General features: G+C 43.5%; 1 protein-coding gene across 4 annotated transcripts in view; it reads right to left on the bottom strand.

The window, feature by feature from the left end:
• The window catches only part of sspo (SCO-spondin), a 112,876-nt gene that overhangs the window by 40,714 nt on the left and 55,701 nt on the right, over positions 1 to 16,461 (bottom strand). For all 4 annotated transcript variants that reach the window (XR_008567341.1, XR_008567342.1, XM_054765537.1 and 1 more), the window contains exons 75-97: positions 16,231 to 16,401; positions 14,449 to 14,619; positions 14,294 to 14,373; positions 14,043 to 14,212; positions 13,916 to 13,962; positions 12,917 to 13,117; positions 12,665 to 12,835; positions 10,390 to 10,590; positions 10,229 to 10,319; positions 9,936 to 10,156; positions 8,421 to 8,573; positions 7,043 to 7,209; positions 6,803 to 6,948; positions 6,522 to 6,742; positions 6,425 to 6,457; positions 6,182 to 6,346; positions 5,604 to 5,816; positions 4,643 to 4,810; positions 4,327 to 4,461; positions 2,926 to 3,163; positions 576 to 728; positions 434 to 480; positions 77 to 247 (exon numbers count right to left, since the gene is read on the bottom strand). Coding sequence is in view for 2 of the 4 variants with exons in the window: in XM_054765537.1 (XP_054621512.1) it covers positions 77 to 247; positions 434 to 480; positions 576 to 728; positions 2,926 to 3,163; positions 4,327 to 4,461; positions 4,643 to 4,810; positions 5,604 to 5,816; positions 6,182 to 6,346; positions 6,425 to 6,457; positions 6,522 to 6,742; positions 6,803 to 6,948; positions 7,043 to 7,209; positions 8,421 to 8,573; positions 9,936 to 10,156; positions 10,229 to 10,319; positions 10,390 to 10,590; positions 12,665 to 12,835; positions 12,917 to 13,117; positions 13,916 to 13,962; positions 14,043 to 14,212; positions 14,294 to 14,373; positions 14,449 to 14,619; positions 16,231 to 16,401 (3,534 nt within the window). In the remaining 2 variants the exon portion in view is untranslated. The remainder of the gene's footprint in view (positions 1 to 76; positions 248 to 433; positions 481 to 575; positions 729 to 2,925; positions 3,164 to 4,326; positions 4,462 to 4,642; positions 4,811 to 5,603; positions 5,817 to 6,181; positions 6,347 to 6,424; positions 6,458 to 6,521; positions 6,743 to 6,802; positions 6,949 to 7,042; positions 7,210 to 8,420; positions 8,574 to 9,935; positions 10,157 to 10,228; positions 10,320 to 10,389; positions 10,591 to 12,664; positions 12,836 to 12,916; positions 13,118 to 13,915; positions 13,963 to 14,042; positions 14,213 to 14,293; positions 14,374 to 14,448; positions 14,620 to 16,230; positions 16,402 to 16,461) is intronic.

Below are 16,461 nucleotides of genomic sequence, written 5' to 3'. Positions count from 1 at the left end.
AATAGGACCGACTTCAACGGGTCCCGCTGTATTTGATAGTATGGTAGCACAACTGATCTGTGTTGGAGCTACTGACCCAGACAAGGAGGGGTGTGGCAGTCCCGTGTCTCCTTCTCCGGACCTTCACACTGAGAGCCGTTGTTACGAGGTGGAGGGTCGATGCAGGCGCGGGTTTGAACCAGTGTTCCTCGTCCGCAAGTCACTGAGCAGTCAGACCACACTGACCACGGCGTCCAGCCGCCATCCACTAGAAACATCATAGAGACAAACAATTCCAATGAATACTGTATCTTGTAGGTCTGCATCTTGCCCATTTAAAGATAGTGATCCTCAATGATGTTTCTGTAAATTAAACTAAACGGGCACATGATAAATGTTTGCCTAAATGGCCGATCCATATGCACGTATTGTTATTCAAGCAAATGTGGCCCACCTCTGCAGTCAATGTCTTGGCAGTAGTCTCCCTCCGGAGTACATGTGCTTGCACACAAAACAAATTAGAAGGTTTAACTTTTCTTGCTCATTTTCAAGACAAGCATAGATTTGCCTCCTTTAATTGCATACATGCATCTTACCATTGTTTACACTCTCCCAGCAGCCAAGTGTCTCCCACATGGAGCTCTTGGTCGTCATGGAGACAAAGAGGCGGGCAGAGTCCTGGCTCACAGGACTTATGCTGGACTTCCTCAAATTGACAGTCTGTTCCCTCGGTGTCTGAGATTAGTGATCTGACACACAGTTTCCAGGCATTAGCGGTCAGTACTTCAGATTTGCACGAAAAAGAGCAGAGATAAAACATAATTTCTCTCTATGCTAAATGGGGAGAGAAGTAAAAATAGCTGTAATGAACATGAAAGGGCTTTTTATAGAAAGTGGAGGATTTGTACAAGCGATTGGTGATCTAGCACAGATATATTGTAACATAAACACACTCACCGGACACAACATTGAATACATCTTTCGGAGTGATGCAGTGTTGTTCTACCACAGCAATAATAAACATATTGTGACATGAATATCTCTCAATCAAACGAGTCTTATTATCTTTTTAAAGGCAGATTTATTTTGACACAGATCTCGTATTAGATCTTGAAGATTTTACACGGGTTCCGAATAAAGCATCCAGTGAGACATAAGTGGTTCGTTTCTGTATTATCTAAATATTAATGCAACCCCAAATGAATGTGGGATGATCCTGATTTTGTTGGTTCACAAAGTAATGATATATACAGTGGTGTGAAAAAGTGTTTGCCCCCTTCCTGGTTACTTATTGTTTTGCATGTTTGTCACACTTAAATGTTCCAGACCATCAAACAAATGTAAATATTAGTCAATGACAACACAACTGAACACAAAATGCAAGTTTTTAAATGAAACTTTTTATTATTAAGAAGGAAAAAAAATCCAAACCTACGTGGCCCTGTGTGTAAAGGTGATTGCCCCCTAAACCTAATAACTGATTGGGCCACCCTTAGCAGCAACAACTGCAATCAAGCGTTTGTGATAACTTGCAATGAGTCTCTTACAGCGCTGGGGAGGAATTTTGGCCCACTCATCTTTGCAGAATTGTTGTAATTCAGCCACATTGGAGGGTTTTCCAGCATTAAGCGCCTTTTTAAGGTCATGCCACAGCATCTCAGAGGTGGACTTGCTGGTGTATTTTGGATCATTGTCCTGCTGCAGAACCCAAATTGGTTTCAGCTTGAGGTCACCAACAGATGATTCAGGATTTTTTGGTAGTCAACCAAATGGTTCCATTCATCACAGCAAGTCTTTCAGGCCCTGAAGCAACAAAACAGCCCCAGACCATCACACTACCACCACCATATTTTACTGTTGGTATGATGTTCTTTTTCTGAAATGCGGCATTATTTTTACGCCAGATGTAATGGGACACACACCTTCAAAAAAGTGTGGTCACTGACTAATATTTAAATGTGATCGATGATCTGAAACGTTTAAGTATGACAAACCTGCAAAAAAATAAGAAATCAGGAAGGTAGCAAACATTTTTTCATACCACTGTACCTGCGACGGCTGTCAAAAATAGTGCGTTAGTGGTGGTAACTAATTTATTTCATTTATTATGTGTATGTTTTTATAACTTTATTCTGACCTGAACACAACAACAGCAGTGCAATTCTAACACCATATATGTATCTCCAACTCCAAAACCCGTCTCTAGTCAGCGCGCCTTCCTCACTTCCTAAAGGACAGTGAGGTGCATTCACTGACACTCTGGACATCACAACAATGTATTTATTATGAGTGTATGTGTGGTCTAAATAAACAGAAAGACAAAGAAAAACAGTGAGTGGATATGCTTATCACTCACGTAACTCTTATTGCCAAAGTACACTTGGACGCATTTAAGCATGCGCTCGGAAATCCCACAAAATACATCTATGCTCAAAACATGTGAATTCAACTTAAGTTATTCGGTGTCTTTGAACGCAACCCTTAATGGCTCATAATAATGCGGTTAATGTGTGATTCAAAGGGTCTGCTATTATTAAAGAGACTAGCGTTAGGCAAATAGATTTTCAGACGTGTGTTATCTTTTAGCTTGACTTAAATTTGAAATTCATTTGGAGCTGTTAATACATACAAATATATATAATTACGTCCTGTCATTTATCATTCTGTTCATAAAATACAGCAACATTTGAAATTATAAGGACAAAATGACAAAACGTAGAGAAGGGGTCAAATTAAAATGATATCTGCTTCCTCCTACTCCTTTTCGGACATGCTGAATTGTGCAAAAGTGTAATTATGTGCTGATGTCTGAAATAAATAAAGCATGACTGTGGGAAATAACATTTTTGTTCATACTTTTTGACAATGATGTAAGTGTGACAGCCATAGGCAGCCATGAAGTACAGAGGACAGTGTAGCAATGGTGGTTGGTTCAGCTTACAGTACCTGTATCTGGTTCTCCGGCCCTGTCCACAGGTAACGCTGCACGATGCCCAACTGGACCAGGAACTCCACGTGCACGTGGCCTGGCAGCTGTGATTGGTGCAGGTGAACTGTCCATTGGAGCAGCTGCAGTTGTTGCAATCCACTTGGTGCCAGCTGCCGGCAGCCCAGACCTGTCCCTGCGAGTCCACGCAGTCGCACTGCCACAGATGCACGCACACGCCATCCTGCTGCAGCTGACCTGGATGCACAAAGGTCTGTACATTACTCACCTTCAAATATCATAAAAGACACCTTTTCAGGCAAGAGTACTGAGAATTATTCTGGTTTTCAAGGCAGGATTATTTAGGCAGCTTTCATTTATGAATTAATATTTCATTAGGTACAGTATGCAATATGCAGTATTTTAAACGGTTGGAAACACAGTAATTCTACTTTATACTATGGGTCAGCTGTATTTTCCACAGGAGTGTAATCTATCTGTGGCACTGCATGAGCCTTATAACAAGGGTATTTAAAAAAAATTCATTCAAATTGATTCATTTGCTTCCTGAGCGCCATGTAAGCGCGTCCTGATTTTTAGGATACATATATAACATACATCGGGGGTCGCCAATCCATCGATCGCGAACCACCAGTCAATCTATGGGACTTTGACGGTTGATGGCGAGAATATTAGAACAAAAATGCATTATCACATCCCTTCCCAGAGAGTGACCAACAGGCACGCATTTTGTCCTCTGAACAAGCCTGTGCACGTCGCCGCTCTCCAGGCACGCAACCCGGAAGCCCCAGTCAGGAGCCCAGTCCCCAAAACCCGGCCGGAGTTACCCGTGCACACACACCGGCTCGCCCTGCCACGCAAGCAACAAGCAGTATGCAGAGGTTTAGAGATAGAATGCGTAACCTTCTGCAAGCTACAATCATCCATGCTCTTCCACTTCCTCCTTGCTGTCGAGTGTGTTTTTACATGGGAATGATCCATGCTGAGCTCTTATCAGATGCACTTCTGCCACCTTGTGGGCGTTTTTATGGCTAAAAACTGCTCCAAAAGTGACATCCATTGGTGTGCAGTTGCGTCATTACTTCTTTTTGCCTCTCGCGCAAAAAAACATAACAGACGTATAAATACGTCTTTGGGATCAGGCGTTCGGGTTCATAAAAATGTATAAATACGTCTTTGGTATTGAATGAGTTAATACATCAAAAAATTTTATTAAAAAATACTTGAATTGACGTAAATGTATAAATACAATATGGTACAAATACAGATACAACACAGTGAGAAGTAAATAACCTTTTGGTGACTGCAATTCTACAATAAAAAACATAAAATAAGAATAAAATGCACAAAGAACACACACACAAGTGTATCTATTAATAGAATGATTTATATTTTAGTACCTTTGGGGCAGCGACAACCGGGTTGACATTCAGTGTTGGTTTGGCACTCTATTCCTTGCTGGAGGTCAGAGCAGCGCTGTGGACACTTGTTGGCGCAAGAAACTACTTCCTGTCCCGGTGGGCACCCTTGTTCATCTGCCAAGACACAAACAAAAGGTCAGGACTTTACCCAAGATGCTACAGGCCTTCATATAATGTACCTCAATGAGAATGCTGATCACAAACTACAGTGACATTTGAAGTACAAAGATTGTGCCGTGATAATGACCAGTCAAATGTGCAAGATGTGTGAATATGTTGTCCAAATCTGTCTTACCGCAGGGTTTAGTGTTGCACGGTTTGACCTGGTTCTTCTCTCCTGCACAATTCTTTCCTCCGTTCTTGTGTGGAGGGCTGGAGCAGGAGCGGGTGCGTATGGAGCGGCCACCACCACATATTTTATCACAACGGGACCAGGGACTCCATCGGGACCATCCTCCATCCACTACAGACTCACACACACACAATATATACACTGTCAGTACTGTGCTACACCAAGCCTAGTATTTTCCTTCAGCAGAGCATAATAGCAATAAAGGTGCAGAAAAGTAGTTTGCTCTACTAGCATTAAAAGCACACTAACACAAGAAGTGACAGCTGTAGTATCTTGTCACAATTGTACTCTAAAAAAGCATGTGAAGTCTGATCAATCGGACAGAGTACTGCTACTGTATCTTACTCGTAGGTGGTCTTAGAAGGCTCAACCTCTCTATCTTGTCTTCTCCCTCTATCTACCCTCTGTCCGTTTACTGTAGCGCTGGAGGGGGGGTTAATTTGCAGACTCCTCTCCATATTCTAGTGTGTTCTCTGTCAAACCCAACCTCCTCTCCATATTCTATTCTAATGTCTCTCTTTATCTACCCTTTGCCCCTCTACTCTGTCCCTCTATCTCTACCCAACCAGCTTGTATAATAGCTGATGTCTTCACCAACATGGGTTTTTTTCCAACCACTTGAAGATGCTTTACTTAAATGAATAAATGTAACAGTAGATCTAAAAAAAGTTTTGAAATGGAATAAAATTATTTGATTAATAGATGGATGCATAATTCAGTCATCCTCAGAAGCCCATCACTTTAGCTCCATAAAACAGACTCCTTACTACAGGATGGTACTGTGCAAATGGCATCTCGAGCTCTGTTTGTATTCTTCTCTATTGAGGCTGTCTTTAAACAGGATGCAGTTCCCCACTGGACCCAATAAAGGGCAGATCCTTTTCTGAATGTTGCTTTTTTTCACCTCTGCAGGGCCTGATGTTACAAAAGCGGTGCTCCAAGTTTCCCCCGAGAATGTCGTCACACCAGGAGCCGTCAGTGCCGGGGCTGAGGAAGGTTCGGATCCTGTGCTGCTGGCCAACTCCACAGGACCGCGAGCAGGAGCCCCACTCCCCCCACTGTGTCCAGGTACAGTTCCTCTTTTTACAATCGTCCCCCATGCATACATCACCACCATCTGGGCACATAGATCATGTAACAGTAATAAAAGCAAGAGAAAAAAAACAATATGCTGCTTCATTTTCAATGTCACTTTCATAGGAAATCCTTTAACATGTTCAAGGATACTGTAACAACCTGGCAGTTATGTGTGGTGTTAAGTTTTGTGATTTCCGACTGTAAACTTGACAGGAGTCCTGACTGTGTGTGTGGGTGCAGGAAGAGGACAGTTCAGTTTGCTGATGTTGTTTTGGCGTTGTTCGACCGACGGCCCGCTTTTGTTTTTGCAATAAAGAGACTGTCGATCGACCACCTCCTCATCATCCAGGTAAATGTTATAAACAGCCTTTATCCTTAAAGACCACCTGTATCTACTGTATATACCTGGACACTGTGGAAGGTTGCAGGCTTTGTCTTGGTGAAAATCCCCAAAGCAAGGGGCATTGATGCACTGACGATGGCGTGACTTCATGGCCGGTGAGCGAGCATCGCTGCACGTTTTAGTGCATGGACTCCATGATGACCAGCCAGTGAAGCCAGCGTCCTCATCTATATAGGAGGAAGACGTATGTATGATTTGACATGAGAGTGTAATCTTTTAACTAAAAGAGTGACGTGTGTATTTACCTGGTAGGCTTGGTTCTTCAGTGGGACCAACAACTGTCAACAAATCATTTCATTACCAAAATAGTTTTTTGCTTTTCCCTGCATCTTCTTAACTTACCTGAGCAGTCAGGAGTCTGACAGTACGTGGTTTCAAGGTATGGCCCCATGCAATTTTTCCCCCCATGAGCTGGAGCAGGCTGGGTGCAGCCTCTCGAGCGGGTCTTCAGCCCGAGGCCGCCACATGACAGCGAGCAGGAGCTCCAGGGACCCCAGGATGACAGACCACCATCTACCGGACAGTACTCCAAGGAACAGTTCCACCTGCCGTGCTCACAGACACTGCAAGAGAAGATATTTGGTTGCTGGTGGGAATATTATACCTCACATGTTTTTGCTCACCATGAGCTGCACTCATGGACCACTGTGTCTCCGGGCTGGAGCTCTACTCCCTCACTGATGTTATGGAGATGAAGAGATGAGTCCGGGGTGATGGAGACACTCTGCAGAGATGACAGAAACTCCTCGTCCACCAGACAGGGACACTCCTGAGACGAACACAGCACATTATGGACTTCAGAACACTTAACTCAATGAAATACTCAAGAACAGTCATGTGTGTAGGGTATGAAAGCAACCCACGTGCAGGCAGAGCCCTTTATGCTGGAAAGTGTGCAAGGGGCAGTGGCAGCCTTCCTCACAGCCATCCGAGTAGCAGCCCTCCCTGCCACTTATCTGGGCACAGTTGAATGGACAGCCCTCCCCTCGCTCACATTCCCTGTAAAGCCTGCCAGGGGGGCAGCCCACCTCTGCTCAGCAAAAACATTACACTGATTTTACATAACTGAAGCATCTCTGAAAGACTCTGAAACGTTCTTGTTACGAAAAGAGTGCACGGGGATCAATGCTATGACAAATGAGTTCATGTTGTGTTGTGTAGTATTGGTAACATCATCGCTCCGGTGTTTTTCCAAAAGAAGATTTGTGCTTTGGCCGGTCCTGCAGCTTTACAGTCAGGTGCTGCTTATATATGAAAATATAATTCAACATGTGCTGCCTTTAAGTTAAAGTGGGATTTTTGGCGACACTTAGTCACACAAAATGAATGATACAGAGCATACCGGATGCTTTTTGGGACGGAATACTTCCTAATACGCTTCTGCTTAGGAGAATGTGTCTGTAAGTAACGTGCAACTATGATATGATATAAATTTGTGGTTTAATTAGGACACAAATTATGTCTAGCTTGGAGATTGTAGCTGCTGCGTCAGCCACTGACGAACCAAATACACACACATGATTTTCAGTCCGTTTGAATTCATTTGTGAGTACAAAAAATGAAGTTTTGGTATTAAAATACAGCCATTCGATGCGTTTCTACACACCAGGATGCATCCAGGCGTCATGTCACGTATTAAAAGTGTGAACATTCTGACATGAATTCAACAGGTATGTACTTAAAATTAGTCTTATTTTAGATTCTGTAGCTTTAGTTTGTCTCCTTGTGGGTGTCAACATTGCGCCCCTCCCTCTGGTGTCGTCTCCTTCTCTTGTGAATTGAATGTTGTTAGAAGCGGCGCCATGACACGCCGAAAAAAGCTGACCCCCGATGATAGCTAGATAACAAATACTACTAAATGCCTCTTATATTCCAGTGTGACCAAATGTTTTTGATGCATTTTTTGACTGAATATTCCAGAGTAGCTTGTGGTGCTCTATCTCCTAACATTTTGCCGTGTTTGTTGCATTTTTGCTTGATCGGTTCTCAGAGAATTATGTCTTATGCTTTATTGTTCACAGTTCATGTTGTTGTTGCAGCTGGACTACCCAGCATGCCTTGCGGGTCTTTGGAAATAAGGTTTAAGTTACATGTGCGTTTAATTGTTGTTTATCACCCAGATGGTAGTAGTAGTTGATTTATGTGATGCGTTAACTTGCTGTGGGTGTGTTGTGTTTCTGTTTCGTTGCACCGTGAGCAAGTAAGTGGTTCTTTTTTAACCCAGTGGAAGCAGAGACTCACCAAGGCAAACCTCAGTATTGCAAGTCTTGCTCTGGCGGCTGATGCCACTGCAGGGTAATGAGCCGCACGTCCGAAATCGGGATTGCTGGCCCCCACCACAACTGACTGAACACACTGACCACTGTGACCAGGGCAGCCAAGGGCCCACAGAGTCTGGAGGCAAAAGCAACATGCATGAAACACATCAGATTATCAGTGTGGAAACACGCAAATTCGGTCAAAACCTCGGTTTTCGAATGCCCCAGTGTCAAGGGAAAATCTGCTGTGAACTCGATTAGAGGAAAGATAAGTTCTGAGAGGTACAATTTAATAAAACTTGGTGGAAAAGGCAAATCAATACAACCTGAGCAGACAGCTTTTTAGAGAAAATGTTTGACTATTCATGCTAACATGTTAGTTCATAAAGGAAACAACCTCTGCGAGGAAAGGGCTGATCTCCTCCTGTGAGGGACAGAGGTGAAGGGCAGAAACGTTTGAAATTGATTATTTGGATTTACATTTTTACATGTATTTTATCTACATATTTAGATTCCTTGACCATGAAAACATACCATGGAAGGGTTTGAATGCTAACAATGCTAACATGCTAATGTTAGCATGCTACCTCCTAGCATAATAGTGTCTACCTATGAAAATGGCTAAAAATGCTACTATGCTAATGTTAGCATGCTAACGCCTTGCATAATAGTGTTAAGTGTTCATGTAAGTGTCTACCCATGAAAACAGCTCAAAAAGTTTGGCATGCTAGCAATGCTAACATGCAAACACCGAGCATTATAGTGCGAAGTGTGATAATGTTATAAAGTGTATTAAATTGTCTACCTTTGAAAAGGTCTAAAAATGCTACTGTGCTAATCTAATATTAGCATGCTAGCAATTTTAACATGTCAAGTTTGCGTGCCAACACCTAACATAATAGTGCTAATGAAAATAGCAAAAAATGCTAGTATGCTACCATGCTAACGTTAGCATGTTAACACCTAGCACGAAATTGCAATGTACCGGGGAGGCTAAATGTCCCAAACAAGTGCTCTGCCCATTTTTTTGTGGAGTTTTATATGCACACCTGCCGCAAATGGTCCTATCGCGCAATGTTAAAGAATCCTTTTAAAAAATTCCTGCTTCCAGATGGTGATCCGGATCACCACCCGAAATGTAATCAGTTCTTCCATATCCGATGTCCTACAAACGCCGGCAAAAACATAACCTTCGCATACACGCAAAGGACAGAACAGAACAGGACAAAAAAAATGTGGTAGAAACAGGAAGGCCATTCAACACAAGGAAAAACGAACACCGCAGACAAGCAACCACATACGACGGATCAAGGAGGCAATTGAGATAAGAAAGCGGGCCAAAAACACCAGCAGCTAACACAATGCTCCCATTTTAGATTGGAAACCACCGAAAGAAAGCGGAAAGCCTTACCAAAGTAGTGAAGTGAAGAATATCATATCAAGCATTAAAAGAGCTAGGACTTAAAACGTGAAACTAAAGTTGTACAGATGTGAATACCTGTGCACAGATGTGTGTTGCATCCTCTCTGCTGATCAGCAATTCCCAGGCAACCTCTCCCACCACTCTGAGGAAAAGGATTATCACACTGGCGTCTCCTGAAGTGAACTCCTCCTCCGCAGGAAAGTGAGCACGGCGACCAGGCTCCCCACTGACTCCAGCCACCGTCCACGTAGCAGCCAGGGAGGGGGTCACAATGCAAAACCCCAGCTTGGCAGGAGCTAAGGCGCAGTAGAGAGAGAACATATGACGGGTGAATGTTGCATTATTGCGCATTTTAGGTTGATTCATACCAATTTTTGCAGTCGGTGATGATTTCTTCTCCATGGCTTGCAAACTGCCAATCCGCATCACCAGGCCATGTCTGTGATGCATTTCTGAAACCTACACAAACCAAAGAAGTATCAACCGATTGGCCACCGGTATCATTTCATCACAGGTTTCTGAGTCTAACCGGCAGCAGAGCTGTTATTGTATTTGCAGCGACACTCCTCCCTGGAGACACACACTCCATCCTGCAGGAGCATGTCACCCGGGCAACCGCAGGTCCTGCTGCAGTGGGGGGAGTCTAGGCACTCGGTGTCGCCATGGAGATCAGAGCAGGAGCGGGGGCAAGGTTTGCCACAAGGCCATTCTTCTTGGCCTCCATCACAGTCTGCAGGAGGAAATATAGTAGAGTGTGAACATCCAGAAAATGACTGCCTTGTTGGAAATGAGTATTTCATCCCCTGCTGATTATACAGCCTTCAAGATGTTTATACAGTATATTCATTTGTATTTGATTGAAGGAAATAAGTGTTTAATCCCTCCCCACCACCACACAGTCACAATTCAGCATTCACGGCCCAAAATTTACATATTTTTGGTCAAAAAAAAGTTTTGCCCCAAAAATATATAATTTTTTTTCACAAAAAACATCTCATTCACTAAAAATCGCTGTTTAACAAACACCACAATTTTTACATTTTATGTCTTTATGCTTCGCTGATCATGTTTTTTCGTTAAGCATTGAGATTTCGTACTTTGTTCTGCAGTCCTTGAACGCCACACGGTGGGGGGCTGGATTTTTTTTTTTTTTTTTTTTACATTCCGCCTCTCTCTGTTACAATAACGGTACCATAAAAATGTAGATTGTTCATATCTTTGTAAGGAGGCAAACAGGCCCTTTTTTGTCCACAGAAAACTCATTCACCATAAATCGGTAATCAATTTTTTTTTTTTTAACCCCTGTCCCGTCCAGCCTTTAAAGCAGATAGAATTGTAGATCTAAATGCCGTCAAGTGCTCAACAGATTTACTCTGCCTGTTATAAAGCAAATTTGGAGCAACCGGACCGGAGCAGGAGGGGACAGAGAAGAAGAGAAAAGGAAACGGGGGGGAAATGAGAGGGGGACAAAAAAAAAAGAGAGACAAGAGACAAGGACAACAGCAGCAACAACAACAATTGTGACAACAAGAACAGAACAACAGAAAGATACAGAACGACATAAGCAAATAAATGTCTGTGACAACTATAAAGACGAACAAGGACTTAAGGACAAAGGACAAAACAATATCAACAACCACAATGACAACGCTGTCAATGACAATCACACATAATAGTAGCCATGATGGACTGATGAACAATGATGAACTATGATGAACTATGATAGTGATCACAATGACAATACTGCATTGAAACAGTCACACATAATTGTAGTAATGAAATGATTATCCATGATAGTGAACAGAATGATAATTACTGTAATGCACATCATTGTAAAAAAAAAAACTATAGTCATACTGCTGATATCACCGTCGCTGTAATAAAACCAACAACATATTAACACTCTGGTTAACTCAGTGAGTAATGTGGGGAAGTACGTATGTACTGTGAGTGTGCATATGTACAGGTATCTCTGTATGTGGGGAAGACTTCATATATATAAAGGTGCAAAAATGTGTGGGCGTGTAATTGTCACTGAGAATGCATGAACGGAAAGGGGCCGCCTTCCACCTCCCAGAGAGCCCCGCCCGAAATAGCCAGGCCGAGCCCCCGTCGTCAGAAGGCCACCAGGCCCACAGGGGCAGGCAGCACAAAGATCAGTGCCCCAAGAGCCAGCCCAGAGAGCCCTCCCTCTCGGGAAGACCAGCAAGGGGCCGAAGAGAGGTAATCCCAGCCAAGGACAGGGCGCCGGCGGGCCGGATGACTGCCAACCCCTGAGACCAGCGAGAGATCACACCCCACAAAGGCAGACGAGTACCGGGGGCCACAAACCGGCAGGCCCAGAGACACCAATAAAAGTCTAGATTCATATCTTTGTCAGGGGGTAAACATACAACATCTGCATATTTTTACCGCAAATGTACAGATTTTTTGTCAAAAAATATTTTCCCTAAAAATAGGCTGTTTTTTCCACAGAAAACACATCTCATTCACTATAAATCAGTAATAATTTATAAATATGTGATAATACAGGTAAAATATACAGCATAATGTATCACTGTTTAAAAAATGACCACAATTTGAACATGTTTTTGTCCTCATGCTTCACTGCTCATGTTTTTTTTCAACTGTTGAGATTCCGTACTTTGTTGAGGGGTCCTTGAACGCACCATAGCTGTGGGCTGGATTTTTTTTTTTTTACATTGCGCCTCTCTCTGTTACAATGAAAGCAGCATGGATTGTTTATATCTTTGTACCACTCACATGTGCCGCTTCTGAAAAGCGAATGTATTTGAAAAAGTCACCTGAGCACGCAGTCACGTTGTCATGGCAACCACGGCTCTGCATCCCCTCACCAAGACAGGGCAGGCCACCAAACCGGGCAGGGGGGCTGTCGCAGTCCCTTGTGCGCGTGGACGACCCTGCACAGCCATCACACGCTGACCATGCTGACCAGGAACTCCAAGAACCATGGACTGCAGACAAGTGGAAGCACAAATGTGTTCAAATGAGTTCAAAGACGGGAGCGTTCAGTCTTGAAAGAGTTAACATCCTGCCTGGGCAGAAGGTGATGACGGGACAGGGCTGTCTCTGGATTTGAACCCCGACTCCATTGTGTATTTCCTGTTCTCCAGAGCACGGCCCCCCGTCAGCTTTAGGTTCGGGACAGCGACAGCTTCTGTAACGGGAGACCGATTCTGCCCCGCAGGTCTTGGAGCATGGAGTCCACTCAGACCACTCACACCAGCCACCTAATACTAGAAAGACATTAAAGGGGTGACAAATCACGAGTCAGATCAAGTTCTCTGATGCACTTTTGGACAAAAGTATCGGGACACCTCAGTATTGCATTTACAGAAACTGAAAACATTGGAAAATAGGGTGTTGGGAGTATTGTACAGTATTTGTGCTTTCTCAGTTGTATGCTCAGTTGTTTGTATGGTAACCTAAATAGAAAGGGGGTTGGTGGAGACTGTGCTGTAGCTATGAATCCAACAGAAGGCACCGTCCCACAATTCAATTCACTCAACATTTTCCAGCAGGATGATGCCTTGACAGGATGTAACGTTGTATAACTGCACATTTTGTTTGGAAACGGATTTGTTTGTTGAATGCAATACTGTATGTAATGTATACTGACTGTAATGTATACTGAATGCTTGTGAGCGTTTCTTTATGTGAAAAACTACATTGAAAATATGTAATAACTGGGATACATATAGTGTACATTACATGGCTTAGAGCACCAAAATTGGGCATTTTTAGGTCTTTGTGTCCACGGTTCATTTCCCCATGGAACGTAGCCCGCAGGAATAGCGTGGATCTACTGTATATCAGCAAGATTTTTTGTCCGTTGACCCAAAACAGTATTTTTGAGGTCATAGATGTTTGACAAGCTTTCGGTTAGGGCACCTGTCCTGTCACACTGAAAGAGAAACGAGCCTTCACACAAAGCTACAAGCATAAAATTGTCTGGTATGCAAAGGAATTGAAATCTTGGGTTCCACTGATTGGGTAGTTATTGGATTATGCAAGTTTTGCAGCCGGTCACTCACCTGGGCAAGGATTTTGGGTGCAGTTAAGCTTCCCCCCCTCACAGGTGCTGAAATAAATTGGGAATCCATTCATTGTTATATGGTTTTACTTGCTTTGGGATCATCTGAATGTATGAATCTGTCTAACCAGTTATTACACCCATCGGAGGCCACAGTGACGTCTCCGGGCTCCAGCCGACGTCCGGTTGCGAGATCAAGGCAGGGACATTCGTCTCTCTCTAAACAAACTGTCCCATTAGCGGACAAGACCATTCCCCCTGTGCAGTAACACCCAGGCTCACAACGCCATTCGCAATGCTGTGCAACAGGACAAATAGCCCATTTCCATCACCGCAATTTGTCATACGTGTGCAATGAAATGACTTGAGTGCTACGTACTGCCAGGTCATCACAGGAGCGTGGGCAGGAGGGACCACAGCTACTGAACGCTGTCCCTGCCACCTTGGAGCATGGCGCCACTGAAATCACACCAACACTGTTAAAGTTCTGCATCAGAGGAATGTTGTGATAACTGGTATTAGTCACAGACCTACCTGGGCAGTGGTTAGTGTTGCAGGCTTTCACCTCTGTACCGAGACCCTCGCAGTAATTTCCATCTCCCTCCGGACTGGGACTGTCGCACTCTCTCCTCCGGCTCCGAACACCCCCGCCACATGACTTGGTACACTCTGTCCAGTTACTCCAATGACTCCAACTACCATCCCCTTCAAGCAGTCAACATTACAAAACATTACAATAATGAATGAATTTCATGACGACGACAGTGGAGGGGAAATAAATATTTGATCCCCTGCTGACTTTGTAAGTGTATCGTCTTGCAAAGATATGAACAGTCCAGGACTTTGATGGTAGTCCAGAAAACATCCATCCATCCATTTTTTATGCCGCTTGTCCTCATTGGGGTCTCGGGGCTATGCTGGAACCTATCCCAGCTGACTTTTGAGCGCGAGGCGGGGTACACCCTGCACTGGTCACCATTCAGTTGCAGGGCACATATAGACAAACAACCATTCACACTCACGTTCGTCATCTAGGGGCAATTTAGAGTCTCCAATTAACCAAACAGGCATTTTTTTTTTTTGGAATGTGGGAGGAAACTGGACTACCTGGAGAAAACACAGGGAGAACATGCAAAATCCACACAGAGCCCAAACGGAGATTCGAACTCCAGAAAACATGTAGTTGTTTTTTGTACTTGGTCACCAGGGTTGCACACATCTCATGAGGGATTTTCGTGAGATTTTTTTTTTCCTTCCAATTCCCATCTGAATCATTCAGGTGTTGGTTGTCAAACTTCAGACGGGTCTGTACATGTGTCTTCTTGAGCAGGGGGACTTTGCCTGCCACGGCAGGGTCTCAATCTACAGTATTGCATAAAAGTGTGCTCCGAATGCTTTTCTTGGTGACTGTGCTCCCAACTCCCTTGACATTTCCAAATCATTGTACCGACAGGGGTCGCTTTCTCACCAAGCTGCTTGCTGATGATCTTGTAGTCCATTCCAGGTCTACAATCTCGTCCTTGAGGTCCTTTAACAGGCTCTTCGGTCTTGCCCATGGTGGTGGATGGTGGTTTTACGGAGAGGTGTCTTATCCACAAAATGAGTCGCGCTTAGGAGTACTTTACTGAAGGAACAGGACTCATTTTTGTGCTTCATGGGTACGCATTGTGTCTCTCTCTTTTACAATTAACCAACCATAAACATTCTGTACTGTTCATACCTTCATAAGGGGATAAACCTACAACATCTACAAGGGATCAAATACTTATTTTCCCGGCTGTAAGTGTATATTTGCAAACATAAGTTCTCAATCCACTAAGTATAGCGTACGCTCCATGTTATAGTTATTAGTACTTATCTGTGTAACAGATAACATTTGTTGTGAAATAAAATGATTTGTTTACGGATTATTCATACTTCCGTCCACCAGGAGTATCAATGTGGTGTGAATCTTTTGATCACCGTCTTGACTCCAGCCTTGCGGTCGCTCTTTATATTTTAGAAGGTTTGTGTGAAATCTGCGTAGAGTATAAAAGCTGCCCAATCATGTCCTTACCCTGACAGTATGCATATGTTTTTCGACCATGGTCTAAACCATAATACCGAACCAAAGTGTAAACACAGCCTTGTGTTGGCAAGGTCAGCAAACAACAAAATAAAAGATAAATTAATTTATACATTTTTTTTTAATTCTGAAAATTAATAAAAAATGTCATGAATTAAATCTGATTCATTTTGTCTCGAAAATATTTTTCCAGAAACAGTTCTTGGAAAAGAGTGGTCTTCTTACATTAGGGTCAATACGGTCAAACTTACGATCACATGGAGTCATGACACAGACTCTGTCCTCACGGTGAGGTCCCAGACATGGCAGGCCACTGCCAGAGCGCTGGGGGCTGGAACAGAACCGGTATCGGGACTGGAGACCTGCTCCACATGACACTGAGCAGTGACCCCAAGGAGTCCACAGGGACCACTGCCCATCAACTGTGAAGTATGCAAGCATGTGAAAAATAATACACGGGTACACCAAATCATGATTCTATA

This window comes from Dunckerocampus dactyliophorus, chromosome 21 (assembly GCF_027744805.1).
Source record: "Dunckerocampus dactyliophorus isolate RoL2022-P2 chromosome 21, RoL_Ddac_1.1, whole genome shotgun sequence".
Lineage (NCBI taxonomy): Eukaryota > Metazoa > Chordata > Actinopteri > Syngnathiformes > Syngnathidae > Dunckerocampus > Dunckerocampus dactyliophorus.
This window is presented reverse-complemented; position numbering and strand designations above follow the sequence as displayed.